Here is a 22,573-nt window from a genome sequence, read left to right on the forward strand (position 1 = left end):
AAGAAGGCATCTGATTCCCTGGAGTTGGTGTTATCGATAATTGTCTACCATGTGGGTCTACGAACCACATTGGCTCCTGTCTTAACTGCAGAGCCATCTTACCAGGCTGTCTTTTTTTGTAGAACGTGTTGCTTTATCAGGGTTAGAGGGAGAGAGGTGGATCAGTAGTTAAGAGAACAGACAGCCACAAAGGTGGCTAACAACCCTCTCTAACTACATTTCCAGGTGTTCCAGCACACTCTTCTGCCTCCCTCGAGCACTACCTGCTTATGGCACATTGATAGACGTGCAGGCCAAAACACCCATACACATAAAAGTTTAAAGATTATATTTTTGTTTTTGTTTTCAATTTATATTTTTTTGTTTTGTGTTTATATTTTGTTTTTTATATTTTGTTTTTGGTTTGAGCATACAAAAATGTTCCATAGTGGTGTCATTATTATTATTTTTTTTAAATATAGGGTCTTACTATATAGACCAGGTTGCACGTGAACTTTGATCTTCCTGCCCTTGCCTATTTCTGTGTTGGGATTACCAGTGATGCCAGCACTCTAGCGTACTGACACTGCAGTAAGGCGTCTCTGCTGGATTGAAAATAGTACTTGAAATAAACTCTGAACTGCACTCACAACTGAACTTCAGAAAGCAGTCTTTTTGTTAGCCTATTAAATCATGATTTTTTCTTCCTCTTTTACATTTCTCCTCTTACATGTCCTCCCCCACTCTGTTCTTAGGTAAAATTGGACTTGTTTGGGACAATTTGCACTTTGTATTCAGTCTCTGAAGGATGTCAACCCCATCCCATGTTCCCTGAGGCATTTCTACTGCAGTTTCCCTTTAATGAGCTTGTTCCTTCTTGTTATTGGCTATCTGGAGTGCTCTCAGAACCCCAGCCTTGTTATTATTGCCTTGACATATACTTTGCCTTCCTCTCATTTGTGTTGACATGACCTGCTCTGGCAGTAGAGTGCCAAAGTTAAAGACTCCTGACCCCTAACATTAGAAAGTATGGCTTCTTTTAAATAGGCCTCCAGTGGTAAGACGGAGAGGCTAAACCAGAGCTCTAGAGTTTGAGTCTGTGTGGTCATCTGTGGTTTAATAGTCTGTTTTTAAAGTCTTGCGTGATGTGTCTGAACTCTTCATGGGACTTTTAAAAATTGCTAGTTAGTCATTTTGCCAGGTTTATACTTGCTGTGTATATAATATAGGTATTGTCTTATATATATATTTAACTGCAGTGATGTGCAGTGTTGGTTTTTAATACCTTAATTTAAGGTGTCTGCATTACTCATAAGAAATGTAAATATTAAAATACATGTAAAATGTAAAATATTAAGCCCATCCCAGACAAATGCTTTTCCCCTGCAGGCAACACACAGCCTATTTGCGTAAGGGAAGATCTGTGTTTCTATGTGTGTTTGTTGAGATAATGTCCTACTTTAGCCTTGGAATTTGCCTTGCAGAATAGGCTGGCTTCTGGAGTGCTGAGTTTTATTCTTAAAAATATCAGTACTGCATTTTAAATTGGGAAGAGACAAAAGAAAGGACCAAGTGATTCAGTTCTAAAACATTTATGTTGTCTAAGGAAAATACAGAAGTAGAAAAATACCTGTTGGAAAATAAAATTATTGTTAATCATAAACAAGTCATATTTATTTACTTGGGTTATTTTAAAGACAAATTTCTTTGTATTAAATTAAGTCATAAGATTAAAATTAGAAACTAATACAATTAGGAATACTTTTCACAAGATTAATGATGAACTTGAAATTTTTAACATTAACACTTAAATATTACTGATCTCTTAAACAGTGCTGTATTTGGCATTTGAATTTTATTCACACTTAAGATTGTAGTGGTTTGGCCGGGCGATGGTGGCGCACGCCTTTAATCCCAGCACTAGGGAGGCAGAGGCAGGCGGATCTCTGTGAGTTCGAGACCAGCCTGGTCTACAGAGCTAGTTCCAGGACAGGCTCCAAAGCCACAGAGAAACCCTGTCTCGAAAAACCAAAAAAAAAAAAAAAAAAAAAAAAGATTGTAGTGGTTTGTATAAGAATAGCCCTGTAGGCTCATATTTCAATGCTTAGTCCTCAGGGCATTGTGCTCCTTGAGGAACATTAGGAAGAGAGGCCTTGTTGGAGTAGGTATGGCCTTGTTGGAAGAAGTATGCCATTGGGTGTGAGCTTTGAGGTTTCAAAAACCCAAGCCAGGCCCAGTGACTCTCTCTTCCTGCTGCCTGTGAATCCAGATTTAGAACTCTCAGTTGCTTCTCCATGTCTGCCTGCATGCTGCCCTACTCTTGACATGATGTACTAAAACCCAGAAACTGTAAGCTAGTTCCAGTTAAATGCTTTCTTTTATGAGAGTTGCTGTAGTCATGGTGTCTCTTCACACCAATAGAACACTGACTAAGGCAAAGATGAAACAGTTTCTTTTGATTTGACTCTAATCTATCATTAGAAGATACTATAGTTAAGGTGCCGTCATGAAACCTGTCAGAAAGCATAGCGGCAGCTCAGTTGTCAATGTACTTTTGTCTGCTGTTTAGCAGAAGATGAATAAGAAAACTCCCAAAAGGATCCTAACTTTGTGTAAAAGTCTGCTTATTAGCATTTTCTCTTTTACTACAGAGAGTTTAAACCATTGCTTCTGTTGATTCCTGAGCTGTTTCTATGAAAAGCAGTGTAAACAGCTAGCGTGTTGAGTTGAATATAGTATGCCAATTCTAAGGCCAGCTCATTTATTTCTTTTGGCTTTTTCCTATAAGCATGTAGGCAAATTCTTATTAAGTTTATATTTTCCCTAATTTCAGTTTTACTTTAATACATGTAATACTGCACATTATGGTATGTGTGTATTTAAGATCTCAATGTATTGTCTATTAGAACATCCTGCAATGAAAAAAGTCACATTAAATTAAATTTGAAAACAAACACTTGCAGCTAGTAGCTGCCATGCAGAACAGAACAACTCTGTGGGTCTTAATTCTGCAAGCTTATTCCTTACTTCTTTATAAAAGGTAAGCCAGATGGTGTTGGCGCATGCCTTTAATCCCAACACTCGGGAGACAGAGGTAGGTGGATCTCTGTGAGTTTGAGGCCAGCCTGTTCTATAAGAGCGAGTTCCAGGACAGCTAGGGCAGTTACACAGAGAAACCCTGTCTTGAAAAAACAAAAACGAAAAAAGAAATAGAAAAGGGTAATGTGTAGTCTCTGGGTGTCATGATCCCATGAGTTTGTATATGTGAAACATCATAATGCCCAGCATAGAAAGAGAGCATAATGTTAACTAGTACTATTTTAATTCTGATAGGCATCTTTTGTAAGTATTATGAAAGGGACTACAAAGAGCAGGAGGCTTAGATGTGTGCACAGCCCAAGCAATAGATGGGAAATTGGGATCCTTTCTTAGGCAAGAAGGCTGAGTTTGTAATGTTTTTCCCTCGTTTAGTCCTGGGGATCAAACCCTGGGTCTCATATGCAGGGCAAGTACTCTTATCACTGAGAACCAAAGAAAAAAGAGAAAGGGCACCTCCTAAATATAAAGAAAACAAACAAAACAAAGCAAACCACAAAAATTCAAATCAGTAGTAAATCATAAACAGTGAAAAAAGTTTTAGGCCGGGCGGTGGTGGCGCACGCCTTTAATCCCAGCACTTGGGAGGCAGAGGCAGGCGGATCTCTGTGAGTTCGAGACCAGCCTGGTCTACAAGAGCTAGTTCCAGGACAGGCTCCAAAACCACAGAGAAACCCTGTCTTGAAAAAAAAAAAAAAAAAGAAAAAAAAAAGAAAAAAGTTTTAATGTAACTTAACACAAAGCAAACTTTTAATGACTATACCATAGTTCATTTATATTTAGGGTATCAGTGTATTATCATCATCCCGAAACAAATCTCAATGGTTTCTCTTCTCAGTTCAGAAACAGATGCTGAGTTACAGCGTCCCCTTGCCACAGTAAACACACAGATGTTTATCAGCAGAGTGGGAGAAACCAATTACTTTTCCAGAATACACACGTCAAGGTTTTATTATATTTTGATTTATATTACTTTAATCCCCCCTCCCCCACACACACTTGAGACAGAGTTTTTCTATTTTGTCCTGGGACTCATTCTGTAGACCAGTCTGGCCTTGAACTCACCTGCCTGCCTCTGCGTGCGGCACTATGCCTGGCTCTATTTAATTTTTTTGCTATCCAGCTTAGATATTCACAGTAGCTACCCAACAAAAGGAAGTTATTTTTTTTAATTCTTTTCAATTTATTTATTTTTATGCATATGAGTATTTAGCCTGCATGCTTGTCTGTGTATCGTGACCATGACAAATATCTGTGTAGTTCAGAAGAAAGAGTCAGAACTCTGAAGACTGGAGTTACAAACAGGTGTGAGCTGTCATGTAGGTGCTGGCAATTGAACCCAGGTCCTATGGAGAATAGTAGGTGCTCTTAACCCTTAAGCCATTTCTCCAGCCCCAGGGGAATTAAAAAGATAAGGTTATTATTTTAGATTAAGTGTGTATATATGTGACTGTGAGTATAGGCCTGTGGAGTCGGGAGGGCCTACGCCTGGTTTAGGAGTGAGTTGTGGGCACCTGATGTGTGGGGGCTGAAAACCTGGAACAGCATGTGCTTTAAACTGCTGAGCCATCTTTCTCTCTCCTTCCCTAATGGGAAAATTTCAATATTTTAGGCCCTTCCTTATTTCTTTATGTGTATTATCATCTAAGTTTCAGAAACATTCCTGAAATCATTGAGGATGTCTTCCATCATTGAGGAATTCCAGTTATGTTGGGATTTTAGAAGATAATGTTCAGAGCAGCTAACTTCCAGGAAGCTGTTGATTTCATGGTGATAAAACATGTTACATTAAATGGAAAAATAAGAATTACATGTGGTTTAATATCAAATCAGATTGTTTTGCTACAAATGCATTCTGAGATTAGATTTGACATCAAAGACAGAATGAAATGTTAAGTTCTCAAAGTTTTGTGGAGTGTGGAGTTAGACAATCCTACTTACCCAGATGTATAGCTGTCATTGGCAGAATCTGTTTCTACACTAGAGCCTCTCACATCTCCAGTTTTTCCTTGTTTTTTTTACCCTTCCCATGTTGAGAGCTTGCCCTTTTGTGTCTATTGATTGTTGATTACTTAATAGCTTGTTTATGAAATTTATTGAAAGATTTAACCAGACTTAATTCATGGAGTTATTTTTATTATTTTGGAAACAGGGTCTCACACTGTTCATCGCTGGTTGTCCTGAAACTTAATTGTGTAGACCAGGCTGGCTTCAGACTCAACAAAGTTCTTCCTGCCTCTGCTTCCCTTCTGTGGACGCCGTCATGCCTGGCTGGGGTTGTTTTTCAATGTGTACCACTAAACCTAACCATTTCTTTTTCTGTCTTACTAAATGTATTTGACATTAGGCAGTAAGAAAAACATTCTAGAACTATAGAGATGGCTCAAAGGTTAAAAGCATCGACTGCTTTACCAGAGGACCTGAGTTCAATTCCTAGCACCCACATGGTGGCTCACAACCATCTATAATGAGGGCTGCTCTCCTCTTCTGGCATGCAGGCAAACCTGTAAATAGAACACTGTATACCCAATTAATAAATAAATCTTTTTTTAAAAAGGAAAAGCATTCTAGTCACTGGGTAATCTGTACAAATATCTAGATTATAAAGCAAAATCCTTTCTATATAATATACATATATATATTTGTAATATTTTACATCCCAGCTGCTGTTTCCTTCCTCCTTTCAACCCAGTCCCTCCCCCAACCGGTTTCTGTTCCCGCCTTCCAATCCACTCTTCTCTTTCTTCGTAGGAAAGGGCAGGTCTCCTGTAGGTATCAACAAAGCATTACATATCAAGTTGTAGTAAGACTCAGTACTTCCTCATGTATTAAGGCTGATCAAGATGACCCTATATTAGGAGTAGGGTCCCAAAAGTCAATAAATGTTGGAGACAGCCCCTGTTCACACTATTAGGAGTCCCACAGAGACCAAACTACACAACTCCAACATATATGCAAAGTCCCATGCAGACTTCCTGGTTGTCAGTTCAGTCTCTGTGAGCCCCTATGAGTCCAGGTTATTTAGTTCTATGAGTTTTCTTGTGTCCAGAGGATGTCCTCGAACCCTCTGGCTCCTAAAATCCTTTCTCTTCTGTAGGATTCCCCAAGCTCCACCTAATACTTGGCTATGTATCTGCATCTCTTTCCTTCAGTTGTTGGATGAAGCCTCTCTGAAAATTGGGCTAGGCACCAATCTGGCCAGTTCAGGCTACATATCTGCTATTGCTTGGAGTCTTAGTTGGGATCATCCTTGTAAATTCCTGGAGGTTTCCTTGTACCAGATTTTTACCTTACCCCCTTCCAGTAGTCTCTTTCAGTACTCTCCTGTCCACCCTTCCACCTGATCGCTCATGTTCCCATCTCCACCTGCCCTCAGTCAACTCACAAAATCAATTCTATTTTCTATTTCTAGGGAGATTCACGTGTCCCCCATGAACTCTCCTTGTTGCCTAGTCTCTCTGGATCTATGGATTGTAGTTATCCTCTATTTTATAGCTAGTATCTACTTATGAGTGAGTACATACCTCGGGTGCCTCACTCAGGATGATTTTTTTTCTAGTTTATCCATGTGCTTTCAAATTTTCTGGTATCTTTGTTTTTAACAGCTGAATAATATTCCATTATGTAAATATACTACATTTTCTTTATCCATTCTTCAGTTGAGGGACATGTAAGTTGTTTCTAGGTTCTATTACAAATAACGCTGCTATGAACATAGTTGAGGAATTGTCCTTATGGTATGAGTGTGCATCCTTTGGGTGTATAGAACAGTACAGCTGGGTCTTGAGGTAGGTTGACTCCCAGTTTTCTGAGAAACTGCCACACTGACTTCCAAAGTGACTGTATACGTTTACACTCCCACCAGCAATGGAGGAGTGTTCCTTTTACTCCAGTTCCTCTCCATTTTGAGCTGTCGCTTGTGTTTTTCATCTTAGCCATTTTGACAGTCATAAGATGGAATCTCAGTCATTTTGATTTGCATACCCTTGATGGGTAAGTATGTTGAACATCTCCCTGTTTCTCAGCCAGCAAAATCTAAAATCTTGTTCAAAATATTCTTTTGTGCTCTTATGTGTCCATTACCTTCAAGACAAAAGGGACCATTCAACAGTAATATGGAGTCCTCGCCTTTCTGCCATAGGCTTTCCTAGAGCAATGGTCTAGGAAAGTACCTCTCTGAACTGGGGACCCAAAGGATACCAGCCTCACATGAGTGAGGCTTTAAAAATTCCTTTCCTTCTTTCCCTCTGGCCTTTGGTAGTCACGTCTGCAAACACTTGAAGCCAGGGGTCACCTCTCCAGTGCTACCAGGATCTCCAGGCACATTGATGTCTATGGAACTGGACTTTTGGGGCAACTAAAGACACAACAGTCGTACTATATTCTAGAAGAAATGTTCTTAAAAGGATGCTTACAGTCTGACGCGCAAAGCCTAAGGAGCCCCTGGAAAAGCTGCATCTGCTTGAAGTAATAGTGTTGGGAAGCAGTTCTGAACCCTCCTTTCTCTGAATTTGATTTCTTCAAATAGCCCTCTTACAGGGCCAGCCACACGAGCTCATACAAGACATCTACCACTTCAGAAGTATCCCCAGAAATTATGGGATTCCAGTGTAGGTCCAATCTCAGGCCCTGATTTTATTTCTATTAAAGGTCTTTGTTACCAGAAATAACAGTGACTATCATCCATAGGTTGCAAGGACTTTTCTCATCTAAAGCAATTCTCTGAGACTGATCTACTTAAAACATACTCTCTTCACTCTCCATCCCCGCGGTGTGGAGTAATTGGTTTCTCCCACTCTGCTGTAATGATAAACATCTGTGTGTTTACTGTGGCAAGGGGACGCTGTAACTCAGCATCTGTTTCTGAACTGAGAAGAGAAACCATTGAGATTTGTTTCGGGATGATGATAATACACTGATACCCTAAATATAAATGAACTATGGTATAGTCATTAAAAGTTTGCTTTGTGTTAAGTTACATTAAAACTTTTTTCACTGTTTATGATTTACTACTGATTTGAATTTTTGGGTTTACTTTGTTTGTTTTCCTTATGTTTAGGAGGTGCCCTTTCTCTTTCTTCCTTGGTGCTATGTATATTTTGTAAAAGTATCACTGCCTCCCCCACCCCTTTATGATAGTGTAAGTGAACCTAAATAGTGATATTGTAGATGTAGACAGACTTTCATATCTGAGCTGTCAGCTGCTTTTTTATAACTTTTTTATTTTGAGATAAATGTCTCAACAAGTTGTCCTACTGACCCTGAACAAACTCTTTAGCAGGCTAACCTAGTTTTTTTTTTTTTTTTTTTTTTTTGGTTTTTCGAGACAAGGTTTCTCTGTGGTTTTGGAGCCTGTCCTGGAACTAGCTCTTGTAGACCAGGCTGGTCTCGAACTCACAGAGATCCGCCTGCCTCTGCCTCCCAAGTGCCTAGTTGACAGTCTGCTGTCTTCAATCCCCAAGTAGCTCACATGTCTGATTTTAGGCCTGTGCTCTCCAAGCTAGCCTCAGACTACAGTGCGACACACAGCTCGTCGGAAGTCTTACTCTTACCTCCTCTGCCCCCGTTTTCTCCCTATTTCCAGCTATCCTGGAACTCGTCCTATAAGCCTGAGATTAAAGGCATGCACCACCACCGTCTGGTACTCATTTTGGGATTTAGCTTATTGAATTAGTATTAATATCTAGTTGACTTTCTTAACCAGTTAATAGCAGTGTTTTTATTTTTACTGCAGATGCAAAGTTTGCAGGGAGGTACAGAAGCTATAGCTCACTTGGATCAGCTTGAAGCTGACTACTATGATTTGCAGCTTCAGTTGTATGAAGTGCAGTTTGAAATCTTGAAGTGTGAAGAGTTACTTTTGACTGCACAACTGGAGAGCATCAAAAGGCTTATATCAGGTATGGTGTGCATGTAACTACCGAGGTCCACAAAAGGTAGAGGATGTGGAGAAAGGACATGGACCCCAACTGTGTTTCTCCTAAGACTTAAAAAAATATGAACATAAATGTTTTGAAGGAGTCCTTGAACGTGAGTGAACTCCGCAGTTCGGACTGCATGCTGGTTTTGAGTTTTGTAGCATACCCACGTTGTTAAAGGAGCTTCATCTAGAATTAGCATTTCTGCACTTTTGCTGCGTGAGTGGAAGAGTTGGGTCTGCATTTATTGAACACCTCCTGTATACCAGACACTGCTGAAAATTTTGTATAATTTAATCTGGGGTTTATTTCATCACCTTTTAATCACCATTTAATAAAGAACTTGTTCTGTGACAGAAAAGAGAGATGAAGTGGTATACTATGACACTTACGAAAGCATGGAGGCCATGCTGGAGAAGGAGGAGACGGCGGCATCTGTGCAAGCACAGAGGGAAGAGCTCCAGAAACTGCAGCAGAAGGCACGCCAGCTAGAAGCACGAAGGGGGCGCGTCTCAGCCAAGAAAGCCTACCTCAGAAATAAAAAGGTAGTGAAACCTTGTTTTCATTCATTACTCCATCCTTGATCCATGGCTGATAATTCAAATTGTAAAATGATTTATCCTCATTGCTTCTATTTTTAAAACTAAGTAGCCATTACCTACTCTCAGCTTCTTACATTAAACATTTTTATCTCTCTTAAAGTTGCCCTCTTGCATATATTCTTAACAGTGTTTGTGCCCTACGTGTTCTGAGGGTGACTTACTAAAGGACACAGCGGCAGATTCCCTGTAGCCCCCATTGAAAAGACAGCTAAAATATTCTGATTGGTGATGTCAGTATCCTTAGCCTTATTTAGTGAGGCTGGGATAAGAGAGTGGACTGAGGCACTGCTATTAGGGTTAGACAGATCTTAATGGCCAGGTCTAACCCTGCAGATATGTGGAGATTGCTTTTTAAGGAGGGAAGAGCTGGTCCTCATTAGCTCTCTGCTTCTCAGGAAAACGAGTCAGATAAACTTTTCCGTGGTCTTTATAAGTTTCATTTTAATTAAAACACATTTTATATTTTTCTAGGAAATTTGTATCGCAAAACACAATGAAAAGTTTCAGCAGCGTTTTCAGAGTGAAGATGAATATAGAACCCATCACACAGCACAACTAGTAAGTGGGGACTCTTGGAGACTCGGAACGAAACCTTACATATGTCTGAAAAGGGGTAAAAATTCAGAGTATGAGAACTGTGCCACTGGTGGTGACTGAGTGCGTATGTTTGAGTGAATGAATGAAGGAACGAACGAACGAACGAGTTGATTTTAGGAAAAAAAGAAATGGTGAGTACAAGAGTTCTTAAGTGCCACTCCTAACTTCACCTCCAGCTTTCTGTTACCACTGAGGTTGTATGAGTGTTAGCAGCAAGTCAGTGTTGGCACATCATTGCTGTCCAAAGTCTGTTCATTACGCTGGAGTTCTCTCCTTGGGTTGTGATGTTTGTTGCTGTTCTCAGATGTAAAACGACACGAATCTGTGACTGAAAATCAAACAGGTTAGTTTCGCTGCCCTCTGTTTGTTTGGAATATTCACAAAGTAGCATATTCAAGTTGACTTATTTCACTTAATAATGCCCATTTAAGGTTTGGTTGTTGGACAGTAATGGTAAGATTAAATTGCTAGTTTACACCTGCTAGCCTTAGCAATGAATGAGAGCGCTGTATCGTCAGACCACTCCAGCTGTGCTGCTGTCAGCGGTAGCTTTTCTAATGGGGATAGTGGTATCTTTATTGTTTCAGTTCACCTTTCTAAATGACATGGTGCTGAGCATGGTTTTTATATGCTCATCTGCCACATACTTTATCTTTTTGGGGGTTATTCTGTTTTGATGGGGTTTCATGTAGAACATGACCTGTGTAGCTGAGCCTCCTGGCTCCTCCTCTCAGACTACAGGAACATATCACCGCTCCGGCTTTTGTTCACATTGAACTGAACTTTTCTTTTCTCACTGACTTTGAAGAGTCCTTTATCAGGTGTCTGTTGCTTATCCTCTCATTCTCTAAACAGTATCCTGTCCAGAGCTTTTACTTTGATCAGAAACCAACTTACTAGTTATTGTTGTTTCTCATACCATGGTGCATCTCTTATTTTAAATACTGTGGGGGTTTTATGTGTCTCTGGCCTGTTGTGTGTTGAGTTGCTGGAGGTCTAAGGTCAGTGTGTGCTCTACTTTCGGCACGCCCACTGCCTTCAGCACCATTGCTTTAACAGTTTGTTTTGCTGCACTGCTTTTGCCCTTTAGTCAAAGGTCAGGAGGCTTTGTCTCCTGGGTCTGTTTGGGGATTGTTTTATTAACCTCTAAGTTACATAGACAAATAGTAATCTATTTTTATTGAATTTTACTGTATAAATAAAAGGACTATTTAATTTTCTTATTTTATTTGTCAAGAGTTTTATAGTTTTCTTCATTTTTAACCTTGGGATGTAGTAGATTTTGTCTCTGTGGGGATTAGTAGCATTTAGTATTTAATTTCAAATTCTAGTTGGTAGACTAGGAATTGTTTATGTATAGCATCTCTGCTGTAATGTTACACTATTACTTTAAGCTGATTTTCTTTTCTTCTTTCTACATAGATTTCTATGTAGTCTTCCTGTCAGTTTTTTATAACTTATTTCCCTTTCTTGTTTTATGGTGATAGCTTATGACTTCCATTATGGTGTGAGCACACTTGGCCTTTTCCAGTTTAACAGAAATCTCTAGCTTCTTATCAAATGTCATGTCGTTCTTGTGGCGGTGTAGAAGGGCTGCTGCCCTGTGTAAGGCCTGAGAGTAATGAGTTTATGGCAGCTCCCTCGGGAGTTTCCCCCCCTTTGCCATTGTCACACTGCACCACCCCTGCGTAGTCACTCCTCCGGGTCTGATAGATCCGTATGTAGTCAACAAGGCGCTTAAAGACAATTGAATATCAGAAACGCTAGGGTGGCCGTTTGCTCATGGGAAAGCTTCTCTTCTTTTTTGGCACAACACAAAAGTTCAGTGGACTTGAGTTCATTTCTAGTTCTTTGAGCTAATTTGGCATAGTTGAGCTAAAGCTGCCTCTTCTCATGATTACATGGAGATCACTCACTTATCCTTAAACTATATGACTTTTTCTCTCAGAAATAGCAGATTAATTAATGCCCTTTGTTTTTCATCTCTCTCTGTCTTGTTAGGTCAGATGGGGAATGAGGATGTCCCACTCCTGTTTGTACCTGCATTATTAGCTCGGTTACTGACATGCAACTGTACTGGTTTCTGATAAATGCCAGGTTTTTGGTGGATGAAGCAATTTATTTGTTCCTCAAAGAATTTTATGAGGAGATTCAGAGGTTTAAAAAAAAAACCAAAACCAACAGGAATCTCAGAGACAAATGCTGTCTTAAAGTTTGGACAAACATCAGCATTAGGTAGAATACCTAATGAAGACAGATGAAAGCAGTAACAAAGTTTAAGTCATTCTAAAACATTTGTAACTCAGGGGAAATGAGAGTTGGCTTCAGCCATGTCCATTCTGAATCATCTTTAACAAATTTCATACACAAACATAACCTTAGCACCCTATCATCATGCTAAAAGTTTACATTTTTTCGTGTTGGATCTTATTTAGAGCTATCCTTGGTGTATGCAGCTGCATGTGGCCCATAAGCCCCAGGCTGTGTATTCCCAGAGCCTTAGATTACAACTGACTGTCTCTCAAAGCCTGTTTTGAAGCTTAAGTTATGTTTATTAGAAATTCTTGGGTGGTATGTTGTTTAAAATGTAACTCCTAATAGATTAATTTTATTGTTTTAACAGTTTCCATAGAAACCGTGCAAATTAAATATCCAGGTCTAAGGTAGTTTAATAACTATTAGTAACTTAAAAAATGAACTAAAGAAAGCACAAAGTTTACTTGCTGATGACTACCACCCTTGAACAAATGGTAAACAAAAAAATTGTGCTCAGAAGATGAGGTTTTTACTCATTAAAAGTATCCCTCACAGATACGGTGTGCAACTGTTGTTCTAGCACTTGACAGACAAAGGCAGGAAGATCACTAAAAAACTGAGGCCACCATAAAATGAAATGAAAAACAGGCTGTTTTAAAACCAAAGCAATGGGGCCAGGCGATGGTGGCACACACCTTTAATCCCAGCAGAAAGTTCAGCACACAGTCCTAAATGGCTGTCTTCATCAAAGTTCAGGAAATGAGGAGTCGGAAAGATTCTAAGCCAGAGGTTCTGATGACTCCAAGGAAAGTGTCTTCCAGTATAACAGGACTGGTAAGCTTACTAATTCATAGAGACTGTGGCAGCACGCACAAGACACGATTCAAGCCAGATGGGCTCACAGGACTGGGGTGGGGGGGCGGGGATTTGGGTCCCACCAGTAACCAAGAAGTCACCTGCAATCGAGACCTACTGGGAAAGGAAGAGCCATTTTTCAGTGGAGCCCCTGGGTATGTCAGCCACACTCTCTGTCTTCTAACTGTGCCATGTCCAATCCCTGTCCTCAGATTTTTCTTTTTTTAAAGGTTTTTTGAGGCATGTTTTCTCTGTGTAGCTCCAGCCAGCCTGGAACTCAAAAGCTTTCTTTGTTGATCTTGTTTTTCAAGGCAGGGTTTCTCTGTATCAGTCCTGCCTGTCCTGGAATTCTCTTTGTAGAGCAGGCTGTCCTCCAACTCACAGAGATCTGCCTGCCTTTGCCTCCCAAGTGCTGGGATTAAGGAATGGGCTACCACACCCAGCTCAGGTTCTTTTAAGAGTGCATTCTTGGCTGGCAAGATGATGCAGGGGGTAAAAGTGCTCGCTGTGAGTCTGACCTGATCCTACCTGTGGAAGGAACCTCAGATCCTACAGTGGAAGGAAAGAATTGACTAAACTTGTCTTCTGACCTCCTGGCATTGTGGTTATTCCTCACCCCCAAAACAACCCCCCCACACAGATACATGCATTGTGACAATGAAAGCTGAATTTCTGTAGACTAAGTATTCCCAGTTACTTACACCTAACTTTGCTGCTAACAGAGACCAGTTTCCTGTGTTAGCATATAGCAGTCTCCCTCCAGCTCCTTCACAGGTAAACTGGTTTAGTTTTCTAGAGCTGAGTGATTTGACCAAAGCCCTTCAGATATTAAAGGAGGAAACTGATGTACATTCCAGGTCTGCCACCTAGGGGACAGGTTAGGTTCTAGGTTGTAAACATTTACTTCCCCAAATACCTTGGCACTTCACATCTCTCCATCTGGGATCTTTTTTGTTTCTTTGAGACAGGGTTTCTCTGTAGCTTTGGATCCTGTCCTGGAACTTGCTCTGTAGACTAGGCTGATCTACCTACCTGTCTCTGCCTCCCGAGTGTTGGGATTAAATGCATTCACAACCACTGCCCGGCTCATCCGGGATCTTTAGATACTTGACTTTTATAGTATACCCGCTGACAGATCAGCCGTATGATTACTTCATTCTCCTGAACTCTGTGTGTCCATCTGACTCATATTTAGAGATGTGGATTTGCAATGGAAGCTCCACCCAAGTCTCTTGGATAATGCAGTTTTTTTTTCTAAGCATTTCACCACCAATGGTGCAGAAAACACCTCTAAGCAGAGAAGAATTTGTGTATTCACCTCTCCAGTCATTGCTCCTCTACAGACTCGAGTCTGTTTTCTTGGGAATCCGTGGTATGTATCTAAATGTAGGATAATGCAAGCACTCCCATATCCCAGGTGGTTGCCAGACGTACACTAGGCTGGGAAAGTTCCTTCATTTGACCTATTCACCTGGGCTGGAGGGTATAAATTTTAGATGTGGAATAGAAGTGTGTTGAGCAGGGGGCAGAAAGTGGGACGTATTCTTAATTCACTGTTCTTAAGCAGCTCTGGGCTTTGATATCTAAGCCTGGAACTTTATATTGGTTTTTATTGTGGAGCTTAAAGCACGGTTCTCTTTGTTTTCCTAGCTGGAAACCTTGAAGATGATATATTGAGTCTGCATCTGAGATTTAGGAAGAGAGCCTGACTTTTGTATTTAGTAATAATTGACATGTAAGAAGACATGCAAGTGTGCTGTTTTTAATCATTCACAATTCCTTGTCCCTTACCATAATCCATGTAACTAACGTTTATTCAAAGATCTACTACCACTAAGAGGCAAAGTGTTATCAGGCCTCTCTGAAAGTGTGTGACAGTTCCACCCATCAGGAAGCATTCCCTAAGTCACCTTCCTTCCGATCAGTTAAAAAACACTGCTTCCACGGTTCATCCTCCTGCCAAGAATGTCTTTAGAGTCCTGACACTGTTCAAAATTTCCTGCCTACACGTGCTATCTGCCTGCACCATTTAAGAGCTGTAGTCATACATGGGTTAAAGCCACCATTCTAAAAAAATCTCTTATCAAAATTCTTCTCGCCACATAGCCAGGTTGTCTTATATTTGTCCATTCAACTCCTAACCCCAAACCCCTTTTCTCTTGCTTTCCCAATCTAAAGGGTAGTATCCCATTAAAGTGTTAGTCTAATTAATCTTAATCAATAAAAACCAGGAGTCAGAAATCAGGGTAAAAACCAGGAAGATCAAAGAACTAGGAGCAACTAACAGTTGCTTCCTTCCTGTCTCCTCCAAAAGGGCTCAGATCCTGTCTGCACCCCTCCTTATCACTTCCCATCTCCACCTCCTGAGTGCTGGGATTAGAGGTGTGCCACCACTGCCAGGCTTCTGGGCTAGCTCTGCCATCTGATCTTCAGGCAAGCTTTATTTATCAGAACACAAAATACTGCACAACATCCCTCCTCTGCCTCATGATTGACCAACTTAGAAAATGTGTTTTTACCGCTCCGCAGAAATCCCCTCTAGCTGACCATATGCAGGCCTGTGAACTCAAGGCCAGCCTTCACTATACTTTGTTCCAAAAACAAAACCAAACCAAGGATTGTGGTTCATTAAAGTCCTGACCTAGCATGAGCCCTTTTCCTGATGTGTGATGTAGTGTGTCATTGACTTATAAATCAAGAAATGACGAAGAGTATAGAATTAATTGTTCTTAAACAGTCTCTTTCTTATTATTTGATTGTTTGGACATTTTAACAAGTTACATGACTTTTTCTAGTGCATAGCCTTGAATGGTTTCTTATAAACAAGTTTTACACCTTCTGTATTTTTATGTCTATGCATAAATTTTGATCATACACCAGATGTTAAATGTTTGATGGTGGTGGTACGCACTTTTAATCCCAGCAGTGGGTTTCACAGAGAAGCCATGTCTAGGGGGAAAGAGATTTGTTTATTATGAAGTTTTGATTTAACCTCTTTATCGTGTGTAATATATAAAGTGATATGATAATCACATTATCACTTTATATATTAAACAACCCAGAAAATAATGAATTCCAGAATTAATTGTTGCTACTTTTAGCTAGGCCTTAATCATGACTCTGAAAGAACTATTAGAATTTTATAAATTCTTTTGCAAGGCTACTTGGAAAAGCATTGAGCATTGGGATGAGTGCATTGGGCTGTGAACAGTAAAGCAGCTGCTACTGCCCTGCTTCCTCAGTGTTCCCTTCCACTCAGTGTGCTCAGGGTTTGGGTGTCAAAGGGTCACATTCATCTCTCAGTTAAGGCCCACTTCTAGAGTTAAGCAAGTTCATTGCTTATCAGTAGCCCTGCTTTTCACTTCTTTGTTTCTAAGTATATTTTTTGTTCCTTTTGGAGTGGTTAAGGTTTCATTGAGATACTTTTAAAGGGACATGTTGGGGTTGTTGTTGTTGTTTTGTTGTTTTTCGAGACAGGGTTTCTTTGGAGCTTTTTGGAGCTTGTCCTGGAACTAGTTCTTGTAGACCAGGCTAGCCTTGAACTCACAAAGATCCGACTGCCTCTGCCTCCCCCCGAGTGCTGGGATTAAAGGCGTGTACCACCACTGACCGGTGTTTTAATTATTTTTTATTTTATGTGCATTGCTGTTTTGCCATGGGTGTCAAGTTCCCTGGAACTAAAGTTACAGACAGCTGTGAGCTGCATTGTGGGTGCTATGAATTGAACCCAGGACCTCTGGAAGAACAGTCAGTGCTCTCAACCACTAAGCCATCTCCCCAGCCCTCACACATGGATTTACATGGCTTCTTGGGTCTTGTATTTTGTAGTAAGCACTATGCTGACTAAGCTATCTCTGCAGTCTCATCTTTTTCTTTTCTTTTTGTTGTTTTGTTTGTTGGTTTTGAGACAGGGTCTCTATATAGCCCTGGTGTCCTGGAACTCACTGTGTAATCCAGACTGGCCTCAAATTCAGAGAGATCCTCCTGCATCTGCCTCTGCCTCCTGAGGACTGGGATTGAAGGTGTGTGTTGCCACACTGAGCCCACCTCTCACATTTTTTTTCTTTTTTCTTTTTTTGGATTTTCGATTCAGGGTTTCTCCGTAGCTTTTGGTTCCTGTCCTGGAACTAGCTCTTGTAGACCAGGCTGGCCTCGAACTCACAGAGATCCGCCTGCCTCTGCCCCCCATTTTAAAGAAGCAAAGATCTCTTTATCTCCGAAGAGAATACAGTAAGACCTGCCTTTGTTCAGAGACAGTGGGTAGAGAGAGTGAGGTGAAAGGATAGTGTAGAGAAGCTGAATTTCCGGGAAATCAGCCTCACAAGGAGGCAGCTCCAGTGCGTCTTGTTCCTTGTCCCAAGTGCGCAGCGCTTCCTGAGTTTGCAGCCCTGAGCAAGGTCTCCCTAAGCCACGCCCATTTCAGTTTTAGTTCTTGCTCTGCTGAAGGGAAGAATGTAGCTTTTAAAATTAAACAGGTAGCTTTTAAAATTAAGTAATAGCCCTTTGTATTTTATTTGTTCACTAAGATATAAGCTGACGAGTGAGAGTCTGTCGTACCTTTTAGGTGATCCAACAGTAAGGAGAGAGTTATAACACCAGTGTGGCCAACTCCTGCTTGCAAGGTGTGCTGCGAGCCACGTGATGCACAGATGTTTGAAGTGTGTTTTTCTAACTCTTCAACACTAAATCACTGACATGGTTGCTGATTTTATTTCAAAAACCACTTTTATTCGAGTTAGGTGAATGTGAAAACCAGAAATAGATTTATTACTAAATCTGTTTCATCCCAGACCCCCGAGACTAAGCAGTGTTTAGCTTAGAAGACGTTTCATCTTTATCGGTCCAGTGTGAGCCTGCGGGAGCACAGCATAAAAGGTTTTGTCCAGTAAATCTTCCCTTAATCACTTGTTTAATATATTGGGGAAAATAGTTAATATATTTGGGCACAGTGTAATGTAATAACCTTCTCTTCTTCCTTTCTCCTTCCTTTCCTTTCCTTACCTTTTTCCTTTCCTTTTTTCTTTTTTACCAGAAGAGAGAAAAATTACACGATGAAGAGGAAAGAAAAAGTGCCTGGGTTAGCCAAGAGAGACAGAGGACCCTGGATAGACTTAGAACATTTAAGCAGGTAATAGAAACACTCGATTGGTTTCTCACTGCTCTTCAGAGAGAGCCATGGTATAGTCCTATGATAAGATTTCCGTTTACAATTACTCCAATCTTAGTAGTTTGATCGGTTCCCTTTCTTGTGGCCGAGTCTGACAGTAATATTCTTTTACCCCTGGTGTGCTGCTTCAGGAATGTAAAGAATGGAGAGAGTAGAGTGTCAAGAAAGCCTGGATTCTTTTGAATAAAAAAATGTCCGTATCACGAACTTTATTGCACTCTCTCCTTCTGTCATAAAATTGTTACCAGGCATTTTTTAAGGTGCCTTGTTGTACCCCCTAAAGTTTTAACTTTTTTTATATAAGTATTTGAAAATAAACTATAATAGTTTCTTAGTTTCTTGCTAAGTACCAGTAAATATGCAAATATATATGTATATTTGATCCTGTTCGTCTTGAGCTTTATATACAATTTTTTTCCGTTGAAGACTTAAAGTCATTTGACTAGTTTTCTTGTTTGTGTTGTATATGGTCTTGCTATAGCCTTGGCTAAACTGGAATGTATATAGACCAGGCTAGCCTTAAACACATAGCTGTCCACCTCCTCTGTCTCTTAGATGCTTGGATTAAAGACAAGTGCACCAACAAGCCCTGAATGTGGCATTGTTAAGCAACTGGGTAAGAGGGAAGAAGGGTTTGATAGCAGGCAATAAAAGAGGTGGTGATAATTGTTTAAAGGTATTGAAAGGGTAGGCAAAGGTTTTCTAGTTTTTCTGTTGTCTTTTTTCTTGTCCCTTGGAAAAAGTCAGAAAATAGCCAAAATAATAACATTCTGTGAAAGGGAGAAATAACTAAGCATTTGTTGGCAAATTATTTTAATATACTCATACAATAACTTTGATATTTTAGAGGTACCCTGGGCAAGTCATCCTTAAATCAACAAGATTAAGAGTGGCTCATGCGAGGAGAAAAAGTACAGCAAGTCCTGGGCCCTGTGAGGAACAGTGTGACTCTCTACCCGGAGAGCTGCAGGGAGAGGAGAAGACTGAAGTGGGAGAAGGAAGAAGCAAGCTTGGGTCTTCACAGACAGCAGAACCCCAGAGCCTTGTCCATCTTGAAGACACTTCATCAGTACAACTTGAAGCCCCTTCATTACCTCCCAGTGCTGTTACCTCTGAACTGCCTCCTCCCTCATCACTTCCACTTCTGACCAGTAATGACCTCAAACCATGTTCTGCTGCAGCAGATCCACTCCCACCCCCTCGCCCTCCAACACCTCCCCCTCCCCCTCCACCCCCGCCTCCACCTCTGCCTGTTGCAAAGGACAATGATGCCACCACCACTTCAGAGACACTGGAGAAAGATGCACTTAGAAAGGAGGGCTGTGAGAAGAGGATCCCGAAGTCAGCCAGTGCCCCCTCAGCGCAGCTCTTCGATAGCAGCCAGCTGGTCAGTGCCCGGAAGAAGCTCCGGAAGACAGCTGACGGTTTGCAGCGGAGGAGAGGTGAGCGAACAGGACCTAGAGAAGTCTTAGGAACTCAGCAATTGTTTACAAATTTATACCTTCTCTTGAGCTGTTAGGCGTGTTTTTTTTTTGTTTGTTTGTTTTTTTCTTCCAGACAGGTTTTCTCTGTAGGTTTGGAGCCTGTCCCAGAACTAACTAGCTCTTGTAGACCAGGCTGGCCTTGATCTTACAGAGATCTGCCTGCCTCCCAAGTGCTGGGATTAAAGGTGTGTACCATCACCGCCCAGCTACACAGGTTTTTAAAATATCCAAGTGACATTTGGCCTATTTGTTAGGTAGCACTTTTTGTGTGAGGAAAAACAAATCTGACTTTTAACTTGAATGATAAACTGTTGTGACTGGGGAGTCTGGCTTAGTGGTGGAGCTCATATGCTATTTTATGACAATGATATCATTTGTAAGAAAGGGTATGAAGCTATCAACAAGATCATATATTTGGTCACAGTTTAGTATTGAAGACTTAAGAGTGTTCTTCATATAAAAAGAATTCTTTTTTCCGAGCAGGAAGTTCTGTGCAGCTTACCACATGTCAGTGTGCCTCAGTAAAGTTTCCTCTAAGTAACTTTTCTTGCCTTTGAGGGACTTTGAGTTTGCATGAGGCAAATAATATAGGGATCTTGCTATCACATATTAACCTGAGAATATTCTGTAAAATACTTCATACCACAATCTGAACAGAATCTCATGTGAAACAACTAAATGAAAAAGCACAGCGACAGTGAACCAGCATTAAATTGTGTGTGTGGGACTGTGGGTGTATGTGCGTGTTAGTGTTAGATGCACATGTACTCACTTTTTCATGTTGAGCCAGTCAATTTGAGTATCTTACTCAGCAGCTCTCTGCCTTACTTTTTGAGACAGGGTCTCTCACTGAACCTGGAGGTTACCATTTCAGCTTGACTAGCTAGCCAGTAGCCCCACGTCAACCCCATTAGGCTCCACCTGTCACCATGCACTTCCCAAGTACTGTAATTACAGGCATGCACCACTGTGTCCAGCTTTTATATGGATGCTGGGAATTTAAACTCAGATCCTCATCTTCCAACTCCAATTTTTTTTTTTTTTTTAAAGCCAGGTGGTAGCAGTGCACACCTTTAATCCCAGCACTCAGGAAGCAGAGGCAGGCGGATCTCCATGAGTTCAAGGCTAGCCTGGCCTACAGAACAAGTTTCTGAACAACCAGGGATACACACAGAGAGACCCTATCTTGAAAACAAATGAATAAATAAATTAGTTAAAAATTTAACCAATCACTGTCTTACCTTGGGCTCGTGGTGGGTGCGATATGGGGGTCCTTTGGGAATCTCAGCTTTCATATCAAGACCATCTCCCCACTTGTATTAGCGGTCACAAAGTTTGACTAACTCTGTTTGTTTTGTTTTCTAAAGTGAGTTCGCCCATGGATGAGGTGTTAGCATCTTTGAAGCGTGGTAGTTTTCATCTGAAAAAGGTTGAACAGCGGACTCTGCCTCCTTTTCCTGATGAAGATGATAGTAACAATATCTTGGCGCAAATAAGGAAAGGGGTAAAATTGAAGAAGGTTCAGAAGGAAGTTCTGAGAGAATCCTTCACACTTCTGCCTGATACAGACCCTTTGACACGAAGCATCCATGAAGCTCTAAGAAGAATTAAAGAAGCATCCCCAGAGTCAGAGGACGAGGAGGAGTCTTTACCTTGCACAGACTGGGAGAACTAGCAGGTAAATGACCTGCTGTCTTCAGCAGCACGAGCCAGCGATCCAACTGTAGTGGGTCTTGTTCTCTGTGGCTGTTCATCATATGACTCAGCTATGGTGTGGCTAATAGATATGTGTGTTCCAGGTGTAACTCAGAAACATTATCATCTTTACCTGGATATTAGATTTGCTAGTGCCTTTTCTTTTCTTTTTTAAATTCTGTCCCTTTATTCAGCAGTCGAGTGTATATGCTTCTAGAGGCCATATTCTGTGTTACTGGTTTATCTTTGTATCATTGTTACAAATGTGCCTCCAGGGTAGGGTCTGCCTGTATCCAGGGTGGTCTAACATTCTTTGTGACTCCCTAGCCGTCATGGTATGTGCTGCACCTGGCCAGGAAAATGCTGTTTTTTACCTTTGTTTTTAATTGTACGTATTTGTGTGTGTCTGCAGAGGGTTTGTGTACATGTGTGCAATAACCAAAGGCCAGAAAAGAACATTAGATCCACTTTGAGATTTAGTTACAGGCAGTTGTGACCCCCGACAGTGTGCTAGGGTCCACTTCAGGTCCTCTTGCAGGGTGCCGAGAGCTCTTAGTCATTAAGCCATTTCTCCAGCCCCCAGAAAGCACTTTTAAAGGGCAGTGGCTACGTAAATACTATGCAGCAGGTCATTTTTTCTGTTTTTCTCATTAAAAAAAAAAAATCTACAGTATAGCTATATTCCAAGAAAAGAGGCAGTCTTGTTTGTATCTTGAACAGATTTTTTAACTTTTTTAAAACAGATTTTTCAGCCTTTTTAACTGAACTACTTAAATCAGGCATATTAAATTTTGATAATTTTGCTGCCTGTAATTACATAGCTTTCTAAATACTTAAAATGTTCAGTCACACTGCTGTTTCTTTGTTATCTATAATAAGCAGCTACATTTATAAATGTGAACACTTGAGTCCTGCACAGTAAGA

General features: G+C 40.7%; 1 protein-coding gene across 1 annotated transcript in view; it reads left to right on the plus strand.

Moving 5' to 3' along the window:
• The window catches only part of Jmy (junction mediating and regulatory protein, p53 cofactor), a 65,224-nt gene that overhangs the window by 35,087 nt on the left and 7,564 nt on the right, over positions 1 to 22,573 (plus strand). Inside the window, exons 5-10 of the mRNA XM_057789647.1 lie at positions 8,810 to 8,975; positions 9,351 to 9,538; positions 10,067 to 10,153; positions 18,336 to 18,431; positions 19,318 to 19,912; positions 21,322 to 21,632. Coding sequence (XP_057645630.1) covers positions 8,810 to 8,975; positions 9,351 to 9,538; positions 10,067 to 10,153; positions 18,336 to 18,431; positions 19,318 to 19,912; positions 21,322 to 21,629 — 1,440 coding nt within the window. The 3' untranslated portion in view covers positions 21,630 to 21,632. The remainder of the gene's footprint in view (positions 1 to 8,809; positions 8,976 to 9,350; positions 9,539 to 10,066; positions 10,154 to 18,335; positions 18,432 to 19,317; positions 19,913 to 21,321; positions 21,633 to 22,573) is intronic.

Source organism: Chionomys nivalis, chromosome 15 (assembly GCF_950005125.1).
Source record: "Chionomys nivalis chromosome 15, mChiNiv1.1, whole genome shotgun sequence".
Taxonomy (NCBI): Eukaryota; Metazoa; Chordata; class Mammalia; order Rodentia; family Cricetidae; genus Chionomys; species Chionomys nivalis.